General features: G+C 43.2%; 1 protein-coding gene across 5 annotated transcripts in view; it reads right to left on the reverse strand.

The window, feature by feature from the left end:
• PLCB4 (phospholipase C beta 4) overlaps nucleotides 1-17,776 on the reverse strand; it is a 171,595-nt gene that overhangs the window by 142,317 nt on the left and 11,502 nt on the right. For all 5 annotated transcript variants that reach the window (XM_088026249.1, XM_028112973.2, XM_088026248.1 and 2 more), the window contains exons 2-3: nucleotides 1,275-1,355; nucleotides 424-483 (exon numbers count right to left, since the gene is read on the reverse strand). In XM_088026249.1, the coding sequence (XP_087882375.1) occupies nucleotides 424-483; nucleotides 1,275-1,355 (141 nt within the window). The remainder of the gene's footprint in view (nucleotides 1-423; nucleotides 484-1,274; nucleotides 1,356-17,776) is intronic.

The following is a 17,776-nucleotide window of genomic DNA, read 5'->3' on the forward strand; positions in this document are numbered from 1 at the left end:
ACGAAGCCTCCAAGGTGAGCTGCTGTCTGCGTGCACAGGTGCACAAATACGGAATTAACCATGCCATTTAAATTTCCACATCAACCACAGACCAGAAGTGACTCACGGTCTGCTTTAAAAAAATGGCAGAAGAGGGGGGGGGGGCCTTGATGAATTAATTTCTAAGTTAAGGAAACTGTTTTTTTGATGGAGGTATCATGCAAGCACCTTCTCTTTGAAAGGTGAATAACGCTTCTAATATAACTAAACGCAATGCAACCCAAACCACCCAATGGATATAGATGAAAAGATTTCTAAACCATGTGCTCTTCATTCCCAGCTGATGGCGTTTGGGGCAATAAAAGGTTAAATAACATTCCGGAACCCTTTTCCAACTTAAGTAAATCTGTGTTTAGAAGAAAAGCCAACAGCAATCACAGGTACCTTGGGGGTGGCTCCCAATCGAATACTGTTGATGAGGGAGCATTCTAGCACTTGTCCTTCCTGAAAAGAGAGAATATAATACAGCAGTGAGCTGAAATCTTGCCAGACCTATGGCACAGACGAGTTACGTGATTTTGAAGGCAATGCCAATGATAGTAAGGTAGAGAGGGAGTGAAAAACAAAAGACAGTCATCGAAATACCCAACAATCAGAAATAGTGAAGACCCCATACTTTCCATTTCAAATATACTTGTCTATACGGATGCAGGTCTGAATAATTATTTATGTTTACAAAGTATTGTTATTTTTATGCATATAATACTGTTACTGGAGTATGTATAGCATTAAACACGTGTGTGTACATGTAATTTTAAGTGGGTACAATACTTTTACAGAATTCCAATTCTACTTCCTTAAATTCAGTTTAAAGATTCATTTAATGTGTGTGCTGTGCTGTTTATTGAGTGAAGTCCCGCGGTGTAACAAGATGAACATGCTCTTAATGCACCTCTGAGACTCAGCTTGAAACTCTCTTCTTCTTCTAGAAAACCTTCCTAATTCCCAAGATTAAATCAGATCTGCCTGTTTTAAGCTCTTATAACAACCCGACCTTCTCTTTCACAACACTCAATGACTTGTACCTTTTTTTTTTTTTTTTATGTCTGCTTTTCTCCTAGACTGGAATCTATGAGGTCTAGGGTAGTATCCCCAATGCTTGCCATATGGAAGAACGTTTTTAAAATCTTGAATAAATAAGTAAGCCCTTAAGAGGCCGTCTGCCTACTTGTTGAGAAATGTAATGGTTTAAATCAGAGAGCAGGAAAGAACAACTTGCAGTTCCTGTGCCCTACCTTGCCTTCACTCCTCCAGGTCAGAAAGAAGCCAAATTCATCCACTTTGAAGAGGCAGTTGGGTTCAAACACAAAGGATTCCTGTTAAAAAGAAATGTGTTGATCTGTATGACTCAGCCCCATTTTGAATCCAATAAAAACGCAAATATCTTTTAAGCCTCTAAACGAGGGAAAATGAGAAATCACCCCTTTGCATCCTAAATCTAATGACCATATTTTCTATTATATTATGGAATATTTTCATCTTGAACTCTTTGCATTCACTTTTGTATTGAAAGAGTGATCAACTTTATGCAGCATCTCCCTCTAGAATAGCTTTAAGAACAAAACACACTGATGTTCTGTAGGTCACAGAGAAGAAAGTTTCTCTAAGACCTGAGATGAGCTCAGGGAAGGAAGAAGGACTCCCAGATTCCAGCCAACTAGTCTCCCTCCACAAAAGAGCAATTGTTGTCTGTATTTAATGTAATGTAAAAAATCAGGAGATATTTTTTTTAAATCATTGAAATTTTTTAAATCATTTTTTTTTGTCTACATCATTCAGCATTCAGATGTTTACTCAGAAAATTTCTGAGATTTTTGCTTTTACATACAACTTCATGTGGTATCCTCTAAACCAGGACTTGAGCAGGACTTTGACCTAGGCAAAGTGTAGTCCTTGGACCAGCAGCATCAACATCATCTGGGAGCTTGACTGAATTGCAGAGTCTAAGGCTCCAGCCCAGATGGACCGAACCAGAGTCTCTAGGAGCAGGGCCCAGAAATCTGCGTTCCAACAACCCCTCCAGGTGATTCTAATGCACGCTAAAGTTTGAGAACCACTGCAGTGGCCTTGGACACAAGAAACTCTGTTGAAACTCAGAGAATCAAAATTTGAATCAAGAAGGAATTTTAGGCTCCACATGCAGGGGTTCAGGACAGCTATGCTGTACTTGCCCAAAGATTTCTGGTCTTTAGAAAGAAAGTACCATTGTGCTTATTTTGTATCAGTGAAAGAAAAAGAGTATTCAGGAAATGAACCCAGATACCCTTTGCCCTCTGTCTGTATTGCACCAAGCCTTGGCACCACATGTCCTTCTCATGATGTAAAGAAGTTGTCCTCCTCGATAATTACAGGGCCAACAGGGAACCTGTCTGCCACATGTGGATCAGGGCAGTGACTTAAAACAGAGTAATTATAGGATTAAGACTTTAAGGGTAGTTCATACTCTGAATTTCACCCATCAAAACATATCTTTCTAAATTTCAGGGAAGCAGCACCACTCATCAAGGTAAAGCCAATGTCAAGAGACTGGGCCACCATAAGGTGTCAGAATTTAGAGTCCCAGGGGCCTTGAACAAAGCCAGCCTTCAAATTTGTTTGGGTAGTCTTCTGATAGGTGAAGAATATCATACATATTTCAACTGTGTACCAGACACATGTTAAGCACTGCAGACATAGCAATGAAAAATAGAAAGAATGGGGGCATGGTATGACCTTTGCCTTTGGAATCAAAACCCAGTTCTGCCATTTATTTTTTATCATCTCCTAGAAAGGCCCTTTCTAGAAAGTCTCATAATCCTTATCTAATAAATAGAGGTATTTACACATACCTTTCAGGCTTGTAGCAATTAAGTGAGTTGATAAATGTAAAGTGCTTGGCACACAGTTACAATTCAGCAAGTGGTAGCTACTATCAGTAATGTATGCCTCAAACTTACATTTGTGATAACAAATTACTAACAACATGACATTGCCAATATTTGACCCACAAAGATGGCACTTTGGGATGGTTCAACTTTTTTGAAAAGGCTTGACCCAGGAGCTTACACTCTAGATGGGTAGGAGTTATCCAGGTGAAGCAGCATGCTGAGCAGAGGAAACAGCATTTGCAAGGACATGTATACCTGACCTGATACTGGGAACTTCTGAGGAGTTGGTGTGGTTAGAACATCTCAATGGAATAGCAGCAGATGAGACTGGACCCATAATTAGGGCTAGAACAGAAGGGTGTTGTACGCCATGCAAAAGATATTAAACTTGACCAAAAGGCCACAGGGAGTCTTATTATTACTGATAGAGAAATAAGAATCACTAACAATTAAAATATGAGAATTAACACATTTTAGAATATTTTTCCAAGCAGTATCTTAATGGCAGTACAGAATTCTGGTGCGTAACATTCAAAAGTCTCTCCTAAAAGGGTATTTACAGAGCAGACCTGCAATGAATCAGCTACCATTGTTATTATTTACGTGCACCCTCTCCTTTTCCAAATAAGGATTTGAAATGATCCATGAAATCTACATGATAAATAAGAATGGTTTTATAACTTATTTTGAGGTGGAACTTTCAGTTCCTTGGCCTCTTTAACTGTAATGATTTTTCTTTCTTTCTCTGTCAGTTACAAAGTACCCCCAGAGCTGATCACCACCACCTTGAAATTTCAATTCCTAACGTCCCATTCTTGGACCACGTCACCTGATCTCTCTAGTCCCTACCTCGACAGCACCCATTCTCCTACATCCACTTGACCTTACAACTTCCTATTCATTAACCTTACCAATCACTCACTGTCCACCAGACTTCTCTCTCCCACCTTTTACTTCTGCCCTTGTCTAGCTTATTTCCATGGTGCAATCACTCCCTCACAGACACCCTCAATCCCCAGGCCTCATTTCTGTTTTCTTAGCCACAGAGCCAAGTCCATTTTTTGGTAATTTTTTATTATGTTAATCACCATACATTACATCATTAGTTTTTGATGTACTGTTCCATGATTCATTGTTTGTGCATAACACCCAGTGCTCCATGCAGAACGTGCCCTCTTTAATACCCATCACCAGGCTAACCCATCCCCCCACCCCTCTCCCCTCTAGAACCCTCAGTTTGTTTTTCAGAGTCCATCGTCTCTCATGGTTCGTCTCCCCCTCCGACTTACTCCCCTTCATTCTTCCCCTCCTGCTATCTGCTTCTTTTTTTTTAAACATATATTGTATTATTTGTTTCAGAGGTACAGATCTGTGATTCAACAGTCTTAAATAATTCACAGTGCTCACCATAGCACATACCCTCCCCAATGTCTGTCACCCAGCCACCCCATCCCTTCCACCCCCACCACTCCAGCAACCCTCAGTTTGTATCCTGAGATTAAGAATTCCTCATATCAGTGAGGTCATATGATACATGTCTTTCTCTGATTGACTTATTTCACTCAGCATAACACCCTCCAGTTCCATCCACATTGTTGCAAGTGGCAAGATCTCATTCCTTTTGATGAACCAAGTCCACTTTATCTATATTTTATCACTGAATTTGATGAAAAAAATCACAGAACTGGATTGATGGGCTTTAGGTGACATTCGAGATCACAAACATCACAGGAAGAGTCAACAATGACTTCCAGACTTATTCTTTCTTAAAAGGTTCCCGACCCTGTGAAAGGACTATTTCATGGCTTCTTCTCAAACACCTTGAGTCCCAGCAATTACCGTGCTTCACTGAGTAAAGAAAACCCATCCAATGAGAACCGCTCTCCTTCTTCTGTCCCCATAAAGCATACTTTCTCCCAACAGAGATCCATCCGCCCTCTGCCATTTCTGCTCGGGATGCAATCCTCTTTCACTCACACAAGGACTGCAGTCTTCCGTTCATCACCACCCAACAGACACCAGCTTTTCTTTTCTCTACTAGATCATTCCTGGAAGCACACACATGTTCTAGCCCTTCCCACTGCCTCCTTCATGTACTGCCTTATGTCTGTGATCCCCTTTAGAGTATATCTTGAAAAGTTTGTCCACATTCACTGCCTCTACTACCACTCTTCCATACTATCTTTGACCAATTCCATCTGCCTTCTGTTCCTGTCTCCCTCTGTAATTTCTTTGGCCAGGTTTACCGTGGCTTTCAAACAGCAAAATGAGGCATACATCTTCTTTTTCTCATCCAATTTGATCTCTGAATGGTAGACTATTCCCTCCTTCTTGAACACTCTCCAAACTTGGTTGCATACCATTCCTTTAGTCTCTTTTCCTTCTATACTCAACTTCTACTTGCTTTCCAGGACTTGGTTCTGAGGATTCTCATGGCCATGATGTTCCTAGATCTCCTTTAACCCCCTGGTTTCAATACCATCTATGTCTTGATGACTCCCAAATTTATAATAGCAGCCCAGTCCTCTCTGAGTTCCAAACTTTACTCTCTCCTTGACATCTCCACTCAGATGTCCGTAAATTAACATGCCCATAACTGCATGCTTTACTCACTACCCTCTCTCCAAGCCTTTCTAGCATTAAGACTTTGTTCAATAAATGTCACCTGTATCTACTGATTTATGGAAACTGAGTCATCCTTGACTTTCCCCTCTCACTTCCATTAACGAGTCTCCTTCATACTTCATATATATCCATTTGACTTTGAGGCACCTCCTGGGAACCCCAATTGGACCAGGAGCACTATTTGAGTGCCCCTCAAAGAACTCATTTTCAAAACAGGACAAGAAATGCAGGCAAGGAGAAGACAAATAAGATAGAAAAGTAAAATGAGCTCAAAATTAAAGAGAGCTCCAGAAAGACTTGTCATAAGATCCTAAACAGTTAAAAGAGGGTACCAGTTCGGCTCTGGGCTCCCTAGCAACAAAAGCAAAAAGAGAAAAAATATCATTGACCAGTAACCCATACAGTTCACAGATTAAAAACACATTGGTTGTTAGGAGAGACAGTTGCCAGAAGAGAAATTCTCTGTGGGAGCTCCAAGAAGCTCTGACCAATGCTTGGTCAGACAAGGTTCCCAATGAAGCCCACAGTAATGTTGTCCACTCCGGCTACAACATTCGCAGACTAAACGTGTTCAAACTACCCATAACAATCAGAGAACAAATCTGAGCAGTATGTGGCAATCCGCTGAAAGGAATGGAAACACAATCTCTCTGTTTCTCTCCACTCCCAGGAACACGTAGAAGGACCTGACCCTCAGGGTAAGTAACACACACAATCTCTACTCTTTTTTCTCTACCAGCAGTGTTAAATTTCACACGGATACATACTGACCACAACTTGGGTCATGGCCCCGTGACCTGACTGGGGCAATAATATCCTCAGTCCCCTTCTCAGGGAAATCTTCCCTCCAGACTTGGGCATGGCGGGGAAGGTCATCAAAGGAAGCTGGCTTCTTTCTCCTTTTGCAAATCTGTTCATTTTGCAGTTAGCAAATGCTAATGGGATTCTCTAGTAAGGAAACAAACCAGAACAGAACTTCCTCCAGGGAGCTCAGAATTTCAGTTCTCACAGGACTCTGTTAAGACTCACCACAGTCACACTTTAGAGCTCAAGGACTGGTTAACTCCTCCAGCCAAGCTCACTCTTTCCTCAAGCCACTGGAAGAAACAGGATGAAAGGCACAGCAACTCCTTTTGTGAGACTATGGACAAGCTGGGGACCAGGGTGAGACATGCTGTTTGAGAGGCAAGAAGGATCACTTTTGCTAGAATCACTATAGCTAGAAACTTTCTCTGCCTCAAGGATCCCTGCTCTGAGAGGCTTGTGCCATGACGGGCTTCCCGAGGCACTCCCCTCATTTCATCAAAGATAGAGTCTATTTAAAAGCTGTGTGTCTCAACATTATTTTTAGCCTATTTTTCCCACTTAACGCATGCCACTGCAACATTATTCAATATCACGACCTATCTTTCAAAGATTCAAGTCACTTTCAAGATTAGGGGCTCATGGGTGACTTGGTTAAGCGTTTGCCTTCGGCTCAGGTCATGATCTCAGGGTCCTGGGATTGAACGCCCCGTCGGGCTCCCTGCTCAACAGCAAGTCTGCTTCTCCCTCCCTCTCTGTCCCTCTACCCACTTGTGCTCTCTCTCTCAAATAAATAAAATCTTTAAAAATATGACACAGATTAAAATACTTTTCCTTTATTTCAAGTTGAAAAGTCTTTTCAGCTCAGGTCATCATTCCAGGGTCCTGGGATCTAGTCCCACATCGGGTTACTTGCTCAGCAGGGAGCCTGCTTCTCCCTCTGCCTGCCGCTCCCCCTGCTTGTGCTGACAAATAAATAAATAAAAATCTTTAAAAGGAAAAAAAAAAAAAGGAGGCTGTGCTTGGCTCCAAAGCCAGCCTCCCCAGCAGGCATCTGCTGGAGAATCTTGATGGTGGTGCTGCCCAACCTCACCAAGCTCCACTTTCCCCACCTGTAAATTGAGAACATGGATACCAACCTCCCAGGGCTCTCAAAATTGAGAAAGCTGAAGTGCCTGGGACAAGGCAAATGCTGATTAAATTGTAGGAGTTATTAGAAAACAGCATACTATTTAATTTGGGGCTACGGTGCAAGACATTTCACAAATACGATCTCATTTAAATCTGCCAACTCCGCAAGGTTTTAGACTAGATCAACACTGCCCAATAGATTTTCCCTGATGCAAACGCTGGCGATGACAGCCCAACATGGTAGCCAGGAGAGCCACATGGGGCCATGAAACACTTGAAATGTAGCTAGTGCAGCAAAGGTAAATTTTTAATTTTAATTTTTTATTTAAATAGCCACAGGTGGTTAGTGGTTACCATATTGGACAACACAGTTGTAGAAGAGGAAAATTTTTCAGCAAAGAGTCAATTTTTTTTTTTTTACAGATTTTATTTATTTGACAGAGAGAGACACAGTGAGAGAGGGAACACAAGCAGGGAGAGTGGGAGAGGGAGAAGCAGGCTTCCCGCGGAGCAGGGAGCCTGATGCGGGGCTCGATCCCCGGACCCTGGGATCATGACCTGAGCCGAAGGCAGACGCTTAATGACTGAGCCACCCAGGCGCCCCAAAGAGTAAATTCTTTAAAGCCACAGTTGATAAGTAACAGACCAGGGACGCAAACTGGTTTCTTGGATTCCAGAGCCCACGCCTATTCTACTTCGTCAGCACTGACCAAACAGGTCCCCCTCTGCCTATCACCAATGGCTTACTGGATGGTCAGTAAATCAATACTGCTTTTGTAGGCTCCACCTCTGGAGACGCATGGGGCTCACTGTCCTTGTTTCCTGGTTTGTTAAGAACTGATGGGAAGAAAAAAAATGACTTTATTAAGGTTGGAAAAAGACAAGGGACATCTAAGTTAGGGAAAAGCCATTAGAAGGTCTTATCAAACATTGATAATGTTATAAACCACTACCACGAAAACAGATGAGCTTGGGAGGGGCCTCAGGCTGGGGACTCAGGTGGAGTCTGGGGTAGTTCACCAAGAGCTCCTGCTTTTAATCAGATCCTGGAATCTCAGAGCCCAAGGGAGGCTACATGGCCTATTTATTTCAGTTCTTCATTCCAGAGCAATTGGCTAAGCTCTGGCGCTAGCTGTAACAGATCTTCTCTGATTCTGCACAAACACTTCCTCTCTCAGATAGAATCACAATTTTTTTTTTTCTTTTTCAAGTTAGAACTAAAGCCCTTAGTGATGACATTCTGTCATCAGAATGATTTATAGACTGCTGTAGCAGATGGGTTCTCAAGTTTTTACCCTCATGGGTCTAGTTTCCCCTTGGAAGGATCCAGAATGTTCATTTCACTTGTTAATCTTCCTTCTAATTTATAGACCCCTTGAGATGATGGGGCTCTGGGCTTCTCAGCTCACATTCCACAGGGGAGCAGGAGAACACTGGTTATGGCTGCCCCACCACGGACCCTTGTGTTGTGCTATCACCTTGTGAAGAGATCTGTCAGATAACATAAGACCATTTGCAGCTTTTGTGTTCCCTGCCACCGCCTTGGATCCTTTGGACAGAATGTCCGTCCTGGGTTACACTGTTCAAATTTAATATAGACATTTGCTCCTCTCTCTGATGCTCAGCCAGAAACCAAGAGGGGTATACAGTTTTGGTGTTGTAAAAAGCACCCAAGACTTGTCTGTGGCACCTACTGCCCAAAGTTCTGCTTCTGTGCCATGGCGCCACCTGCCCCTAGCGGAGATGTGCAGTGCTCACTGAGCACCCACCGGGTGATGCTCCCTGCATTTCGTACACATTAACCTACTCACCTCCTCACACTCCTACAAGGGAGCTACTACCCTTATTCCTGTTTTAGAGAGAAGGCCGTCGAGGCGAAGGAAGCGTCTTGCCCAGGATGGTATAGCTGCTGGGGCAGAGCTGGGATCCTTGGCTCCACGGAAGCACACACCTGAATCACACCTGCATCAAGGCCGGTAAGTGAGAGTGACACTGTTGGGGGGTGGGGGGGGGGCAGGTGACTACTCAGCAGTCACATCTGGAGGCCCCACTGTTCTCCTTGTCGCTGAATGCCGGCAGCCATCACTAGGGTTAGAGGGCGCTGGAAGCTTCTTAGGTTTAATTACCACGTTTCTTGAGGCCTCCCTGTGATGCCCAGCCCCCCCCCGCCTCAGCCGTAATTTATTACAGGGTTGTGATGGAGGGGTGTTTTCCACCGTCTCGCATCGAGTCCGAGCGTGTTCTAGGATCCTAGTACCAAGGAAAATGGTCTGTCCTGGTCTGTTGCTTCCCTTGCAATCTAGTGGACACGGCGAGCCCTATGACTGCATTTCCTCTGGCCACCAGGATCACAAGTAGCCACTCTGCAGTCACTTATTCCAACATTATGGAACGTTTTTTGCTGCCCATAGAGTGGCTGCTTGCTAATTTTGCCTCTAATTTGATGTCCTTCACATGGCCCCCCCCCTTCAGCCTAAATCCCAGTTCCATTCAATTTATCTAGTTGTACATATTTCTGCATGACAGCTTACTTTGGAATAGGGAAGAAATGTGTATAAATAAGCATAAAAACCACTTCAAGAACACCAGAGGGGCGCCTTGGTGTTAAGGGTCTGCCTTTTGCTCAGGTCATGATCTCAGGGTCCTGGGATCAAGTCCCACATTGGGCTCCCTGCTCAGCAGCAAGTCTGTTTCTCCCACTTCCTCTGCCTCCCACCCCCTGCTCATGCTCTGTCAAGTATATAAATAAAATCTTAAAAAAAAAAAAAAGAACACCAGAAACTACTGGGCATTTTACATTGGTTTTAGGGTCAGATAGACCAGATCCGACTATGGCTGGACACCTATAAGCTTATTTGAGCTCCATTTCTTCATCCCCAAAAGCACAGATAACCAAAAATAATTGCCCATTTCACAGGTTACCTTTGGGCACTCAAGTGCTTGATGCATAATCTGAACCCAGTAAATTACCACTGATTAATAACACAGTAATAGTAATTATTATAATGCTGGCAGTATCAATTACGATTCATCATCCAAGAACAAAGGAGGTAAATACCACCACCACTCCCATATGGATGAGTAAACTGATCCTAACTGACATTAGCAAGTTGCCCAAGAGGACACAGATAATAAGCAGCGAGTTACGTCCGCATTGTGACAGGAAGAGCATTTCTGTTATGTGGATCCTTATGAGCATTGGTACCACGGTGTGCTCACTTCCACTGATCCAGAATGCACATCTGGGGGTTTAAGCATGGCAGAAACCCAGAGTTTGTACATTACTATTGCCCTAGACTCAGTAAAGTTTCTGTTTTCGCCCAAGGAGGTCAGGTTGTGCTTCTTCTCTGCCCGAGCCAGCCTCAGGCTACATCAGGCACAGAGGGTCCGTCTTCAGAACACAGTTTTAGCTTCTACCCTCTTCATGGGCCATGTTGGGGAGTAGTGACTAGAGGAGATAATGTGGGGCTTGGGCGCCCCCCGCCCTGAACCTCCCTGACATGGCAGATCACACTCTCAGATGATGAGAGGGCAATCCGGGGAATTATTTGGCAAACTTCACAAGGTGCTAGAGACCTGCTGTCTATCCTGGCTTCTGAATTCCATAGACACAAAAATGAAAATTTCTCTCCCTCCATAACCAACCGTGAGCACCTAACTTGCTCATTTCAATGATAAAGTGAACCCTTATCCTGGTATCAAGTGGAAAGTTTTAATCCATTCATTTCATCTTTTTCTTTCTCCAGAAATAAAGAATATCACCAACTTCCCAAGTGACCTGGGTGTGGAAGAGTCGATGAAGGATACTGAAAAGCAGCAAGGGGAAAACATACCTTTCCTGATCTTTTATGTTCTGTATTTTTAAAAACCTTGAAATTTGGCCCATGATACTTATTAACAAGATCTCTGACATCTCCTTGGCTGTGAGGATTTGTGGTCAGCTCAAGGAGGGTTTGGATTTGGGAGGAAGGGAGGGAGGACGTGCATGGATGAGCCACCCGAGAGTCAACCTCGTTTCTGACTGCTTACAGTATGGCCATGAGTAGTCATGAATTCCCACTTTCCCTTTTACTTCCAGATAAAGATGTTAAATCCCTGGGACTCATTTTTTAAGGTCTGTCGGTTTGAGATTCTAAACTCTTTGTGTCTGTCTCTGTCCCTCTCCCTCCCTGAAGCATCTCCGATGTGGGGATTCTGAAGCCAAATCTGGGATGTTCACACTTGGAGATAGCTCTTGTGTTGTGTTGTGGCAGGACAATGGGCCAGGCTCCCTGATTCTTGCCATGGGATACCTGAAACAATTATTCCCGGGATATTCAGTGAACAACTTCTCAGCTTGCAGAAGGAAGAACAAAGTCAACAAAACAAGCTTTCAGGAGGAGTGGGTGGTAACTGAAAGTAACTCACTTGGACAGGAAAACTGTCATGTTAGTCAAAACTTAGCAACTTAGTAGCCTTAGCAACTAAAATAAGGAGAAATTAAAGAAGACCAATTTATACAGAGCCAGAGAGGAAAATAATTGTTTTTGTAATAGATATTTACAACAAATATTAAAATAAAAAATGTGCCCTTCTTCCCATCTCCTCCCCCAACCCCCAGAGATTCTCTCTCTTGAACAAACCACAGTCAGGCTCCTCTGAATCTTCTTCCCAACTAGACATCCACTTTGGGACTTCCATGTCTGTCTTTGCAGTGATCGATTTTATCAGGAATCCTGCTAAGTTGCTTTAGCCAGAATCTCCCACCCTCAATATCCGAGCACCTTTGATATCTAATCAGGTGCCTCAACCTCCACCATCTCCAGGTAACCTCCACCTGCTCTTTGGCTATAAACCCCCCTTTCCTCCTTGTATTCAGAGTTGAACTCAACCTCTCCCCAAGTACTGTATACCCCCCACTGTAGTAGTCTCTTGAACACAGTCTGCCCATTCATTCTTTAACAAGTGTCAGGAATAACTTTTTTTTAACGACACCCCCCTCCAATAATTCTAAAAACAACAGGAAATGTGCTTTGCAGATGGGCTTGAAGCATGACCACAAGCTGGAAAATCCTTTTCAGTAAAGCACTTCTAATTAAACCACAATTTGTTCCAGAAAAATAAACTGCACTGAGCAAATGATCAGAAAATACGACACAGGGGGCACCTGGGTGGCTCAGTCGGTTAAGTGTCTGAGTCCTGGTTTCCACTTCGGTTATGATCTCAGGGTCGTGAGATCAAGCCCTGTTTTGGGCTCTGCACTGGGCATGGAGCCTTCTTAAGATTCTCTCTCTCCTCCCTTTGCACCTCCCCTCCACCCTGCTCACACTCACTTGCGCTCTCTTAAAAAAATAAAAAAGAAAGAAAGAAATACAGTGACGGAGAAGACATATATCTGAAGAAGCAGGTCAGGGAAAGAATGTTTTCAGCTATTGCTACCTGGAGATGTCAGTCCAAGTTGAACAGAGTCATTGAAAGGAATCTCAACAGACATCCATGAAATTGCCCTCTAAATGTATGCATTTTCTACTTAAATAATTCAGCTTTTTTAAAAAATGCCTATCTAGACATTGGGTAGGGTATGTGCTATGGTGAGCACTGTGAATTGTGTAAGACTGTTGAATCACAGATCCGTACTTCTGAAACAAATAATGCAACATATGTTAAGAAAAAAGAAAAAGAAGAAGATAGCAGGAGGGGAAGAATGAAAGGGAGTAAGTCAGAGGGGGAGACGAACCAGGAGAGATGATGGACTCTGAAAAACAAACTGAGGTTTCTAGAGGGGAGGAGGGTAGGGGGATGGGTTAGCCTGGTGATGGGTATTAAAGAGGGCACATTCTGCATGGAGCACTGGGTGTTATGCACAAACAATGCATCATGGAACACTACATCAAAAACTAATGATGTAATATATGGTGATTAACATTAACAATAAAAAAATTTTAAAAAAATGCCTATCTTTACACTAACTGCATGAGAGGTCACTCCCTTCCACTTTGTCTTCTGAAATAGCTTCCATTTGGGCCTCAAAGATACAGTCCCACAGGAGCTTAGGGCCCATCCTGGCTCTATCACTTTTTATTGTCTCAAAGAAGCGCAGAAATTACTGGAACATGCACACAAGGGCTACTGCTATCACCTCGAGAATTCTGCAGTGAGCACAGAGCTGTAGAAAATTGCAGATCTGAAGATTTAGCATATGACTGTTCTACACCAAAGGGGGGCTGCTGCTTGGGGGAAGGGGAAAGGAAGCAGGGGCAGGCAGGGAGAGCCATGGGGCAAGACTAAAACCTGTGAGAAGAGAGGAGAGAGGAAGGGTCTCTGACTGCACTATGGCTCTGACAACGTCTCCACCAGGCGGATGGAATTCCCGAAGCATGGACTGCCCACCAGCCTCATCCCGGGCAGACAGGGGCCAGCTCCAGAATCTCTGCCATGTCACTCACTGGCTAGGAACCTCATTATGAACGCTGTAAGGGTGCCAAAGCTGTGGCAGCTGGAGGCTGTCTACTGACCACACGGCTCGTGGCGGGGTCCAATGGAAGGAGAGGTCAGTGGCGTACTTCCATGACTGCCACAGGCAGATCTCTTGCTAACCCTTCTCCAGATCCCCACCCCCGAAAAGGACCTCCAGTTCCAGTTCCTTGGTACACTTAAAATTCCTTAAAAATTAGGAACCATTTAAATAACAAAAAAAATTTGAGTCCCAGATATGTAGCTAAGGAATTGCTGGATCACTGTGGGTGCTTATTAGCAACTGTTGGGTGACGAATGATTTCCCTGCTGGGAATATAGCAGTAAATAAAAACAAAGGATCTGCTCTCATGGCTTATATTCTAGGGGGAATTTGGATAATGAACAAAAAATAGTATATCAGGAAATTGATAAATGTGAAGGTAAAAAAATCTAAAAGGGTACGGGTGATGTGTGATTTTTTGGGGGGGAGGGGGTGGGTGTGCTGATAAAATAGGGGGAAGAGCAGTCCAGAGAGAGAACTGCAAGTGCAAAGGCCCTGAGGCTGAAGTGTGCCCAGTGTTTGCAGGGAACATCAATGGGACAGGAGGGTGACGGGTCATGTAGAGGGATTATAGGCCATAGGAAGGAATTTGGAAATTATTTGAAATGAGCTGGAAAGCCCCTGAAGGTTTAAACCAGAAGAGAGGTATATCTAACTCACATTCTAAAAATACCCATCTTAATTATTTCTCATAATGGCTCTGTGATGTAGGTACCACCACCCGCATTTTTTCAGACAAGGAAGCTATGGCTTAGTGCTCAGTGGGTTTAAGACTGGTTTACAGTCCCATTTCTTGAGGTGCAAGCCAAAGTTAAAGCGATTTCTGTTTAACTCCCAACCCATGCCCTTAACCAACTATGTGTATTTCAAACTCTTCAAGAAAGAGCTCTCCAGCTGAGGTTTTTACCCTAAATACCACCTAGTACAAACCCTTTCTTCGTTCGCAAATAGTACCCTGGCAGCTTGACTTTGGTGAGGATCCAAACACTAGGTTCCTTTTTGCATTTCACCAGTTAGGATCATCTGCCTTTTTAGGTACCTGGGAGAAGAGAAGCCACAGAGGGAGAGCAGTAGGGGTGCCAGCAAAACTGTCCTCAGGGGAACTCCTAAGCAGAAAGATCATGGCGACCTCGAGACCTGGGAAACCATACTGGCTCAGCCAACACACGCATCACATGTTTCTGACAAGGTACCATTTCAGAGGTAACTGCTTACTATTTATGGCTTCAAGAGTAAGGAGTTTAAAAACATGTGTTTAGGAATCTATCCATATTAAGTATTAAAAGACGGGCTTCCCCACTGAGGATATTTTATGTCTACTTTCATTGACTGAAAGAAAATATCATGTTCCTTCCATACAGTACATTTTACCTAGTTTCCCCGTACCCACACAAAAAATTGGAGACTAAAAAAGTCCTGGTTAATATTTGTCTATCCTTAAAGACTGATCTTCATTGATTATAAGGTAGAGGTATTAGTGTTCTGAGGGGCACTTATTTGATGTGAGGGGCAAATATATGAAAAATAAATTCTTGGGGCACCTGGGTGGCTCAGTGGGTAAGTGTCTGCCTTTGGCCCAGGTCATGAAACCATGATCCCATGGGAGCAAGCCCCATGTCAGGCTCCCTGCTCAGTGGGGAATCTGCTACTCCCTCTCCCCCTCCCCTTACTCCTTCTCTCTTTCTCGCTCATTCTCTCTCAAGTAAATAAAATTGTAATAAATAAATTAAATAAATAAATAAATTTCTTTCCATCCTCATTTCCTTAAAAGAATCAAAATAAGAACTCCTGGATATAGTAATACAGTATTTATGGTCTGAAATAGATAAAGCAAATAGGTTACTAATCAAGTTAAGTAGCTTCCATTACTATGTGTATGTGTGTATACATAAATAATTTTTAAACACCTTACATATCTTCAAAGAACTGTAGGAGAAGAAAACATTTTGGGGCACCTTCAGCTCAGGTCATGATCCCAGGGTGCTGGGATCAAGCCCCACATCGGGCTCCTCACTCAATGGGGAGTCTGCTTCTCCCTCTGCCCCTCCACCTGGCTCATGCTCTCTCTCTCAAATAAATAAAATCTTAAAAAGAAAAAAGTTTTCCTTAATCCTCTCAAGGTCCCTGACTAGGTCTGAGAATTAAACTGACAAAGACAGATCAGCAACAGAAAAGCATGCAAATTTATTTACTGTAAGTTATATGTATAATAAAAAGAACCACAGGCCCCAAATGAAGTCACTTATGGTAAGGCCCTTGTCAGCAAACCAAGACTTAATACCTAAACTAACTGCAGTTTCAACCCCGAAAGTAAGGTGGCCTGTAACCAGCCAACCTGGAGTTTCAGGGTCAGCACTAAGAGGCAGCCCACTGAAAGGCCCCTTCCGCTCCCCTTAGGAAGGCAACTTTGCCTAAAACAATGCGTTCTTTGCTAATAATTCCCCTTTTTCCATTTCCTCTCTGCTTTTAAAAACCTTTCCCTTCCTGCAGCTCAACAGAGCTTCTTTCTATTTGCTGGATGGATTGCTGGGATGCTACCCAATTTGTGAATTGCTTAATAAAGCCAATTTGATCTTCACATTTACTTGGATGAATTTTGTTTTTTTAACATGTGACATGGGAGTCTGCATAAGAAAATGAACACCAGAAAAAATGGCTAAACCTGAGTATTTTTGTGTTAGGTTTGATGAAGCGTGGACAGTCATTTAGAAATAGGATAGGTCAAGGAGTACGAGGTTAAGTGTAGTAAATTGGGGGGGGTGTGTCTTAGGAAGGCCTGTTTGTTCAAATTCTTCTTGGAGTACCTTTGTCACTGGAGATATGGATGCTTCTTTCTTGTAGGTATAGGGAGGGCACCTCTCACATGTGGTGCCCTGCTTTTGGGAGTGGGGGAGGAGGAGGGATGATTCAGAATGACCTTCAAAGTCCTTTCACTTAAAATATTCAACATTCCAAGGTGCCATATTTTGAACTTCATCATTTGCAAATGGCAGCCATTTCAAGGTCCCAAGTCATAATGCAGGTAGCTGCAATTCATGTGTGTTCTCTTTGTCAATACGTCAGTTCTGGAGACAGTCTCCATCGATCACTACAGGTTGAATAGTAGGCAATTCCTTAATTGATTTAGGCTTCTCTTTCCTCTGTATAATGTGGAAAATAATCTCATTTAATCCTTAACACCATCTGAGGGTTTAAAAGAAGATGACTGATGTCAAGGGCTTAGCATGCTGAAGAGCAAAATAAAATCTGATACGTTCAACTCCTCTGGAAAAAGGAAAGTTTCTTTTATTCAACAGTCCCCTCCCCTTTATCTGCCTTGCTTGTTTGGGGGAGATCAGCTGTAAAGAACTGAAATGTATTTAATTTTTTTTCCCCTCTAAGGAAATCCAAAACTCCCTGACTTGCTCTGTGCCTCGTGGTTCTCCAACTTAAGCTGCATCATCAGAATCACCCCGGAGCCTCTCCCTTAAAACAGGGATTGCTGGAGCTTGCCCCCAGAGTTTCTTATTCGGCAGGTCTGGGGTGGGGCCTGAGAATTTGCATTTCTAACAAGTGCTCCAGGTGCTGCTAATGCAGCTGGTCAAGAAACGTAATTGTATTACTCAAGAAGAGACTTGAAGATGATTTACTTTAAAACATGCTGTATATTTCACTTGACTGTTCATTTGTTCACCCTTCAATGAACTCTATTAATTCATTGGCTAGACCACACGCATTAACAGAGCGCACTCCCAAAGAGAATGCACCAAGGGAATGCATCCTTTGGGCCTCTTCACCATCAGCCTGGAGATCCACAAGGCTGCACTCATCCACC

This window comes from Eumetopias jubatus, unplaced genomic scaffold, assembly GCF_037043125.1.
Source record: "Eumetopias jubatus isolate StellerSeaLion01/CBP00866 unplaced genomic scaffold, mEumJub1_p1.0 scaffold_9, whole genome shotgun sequence".
Classification (NCBI taxonomy): Eukaryota; Metazoa; Chordata; class Mammalia; order Carnivora; family Otariidae; genus Eumetopias; species Eumetopias jubatus.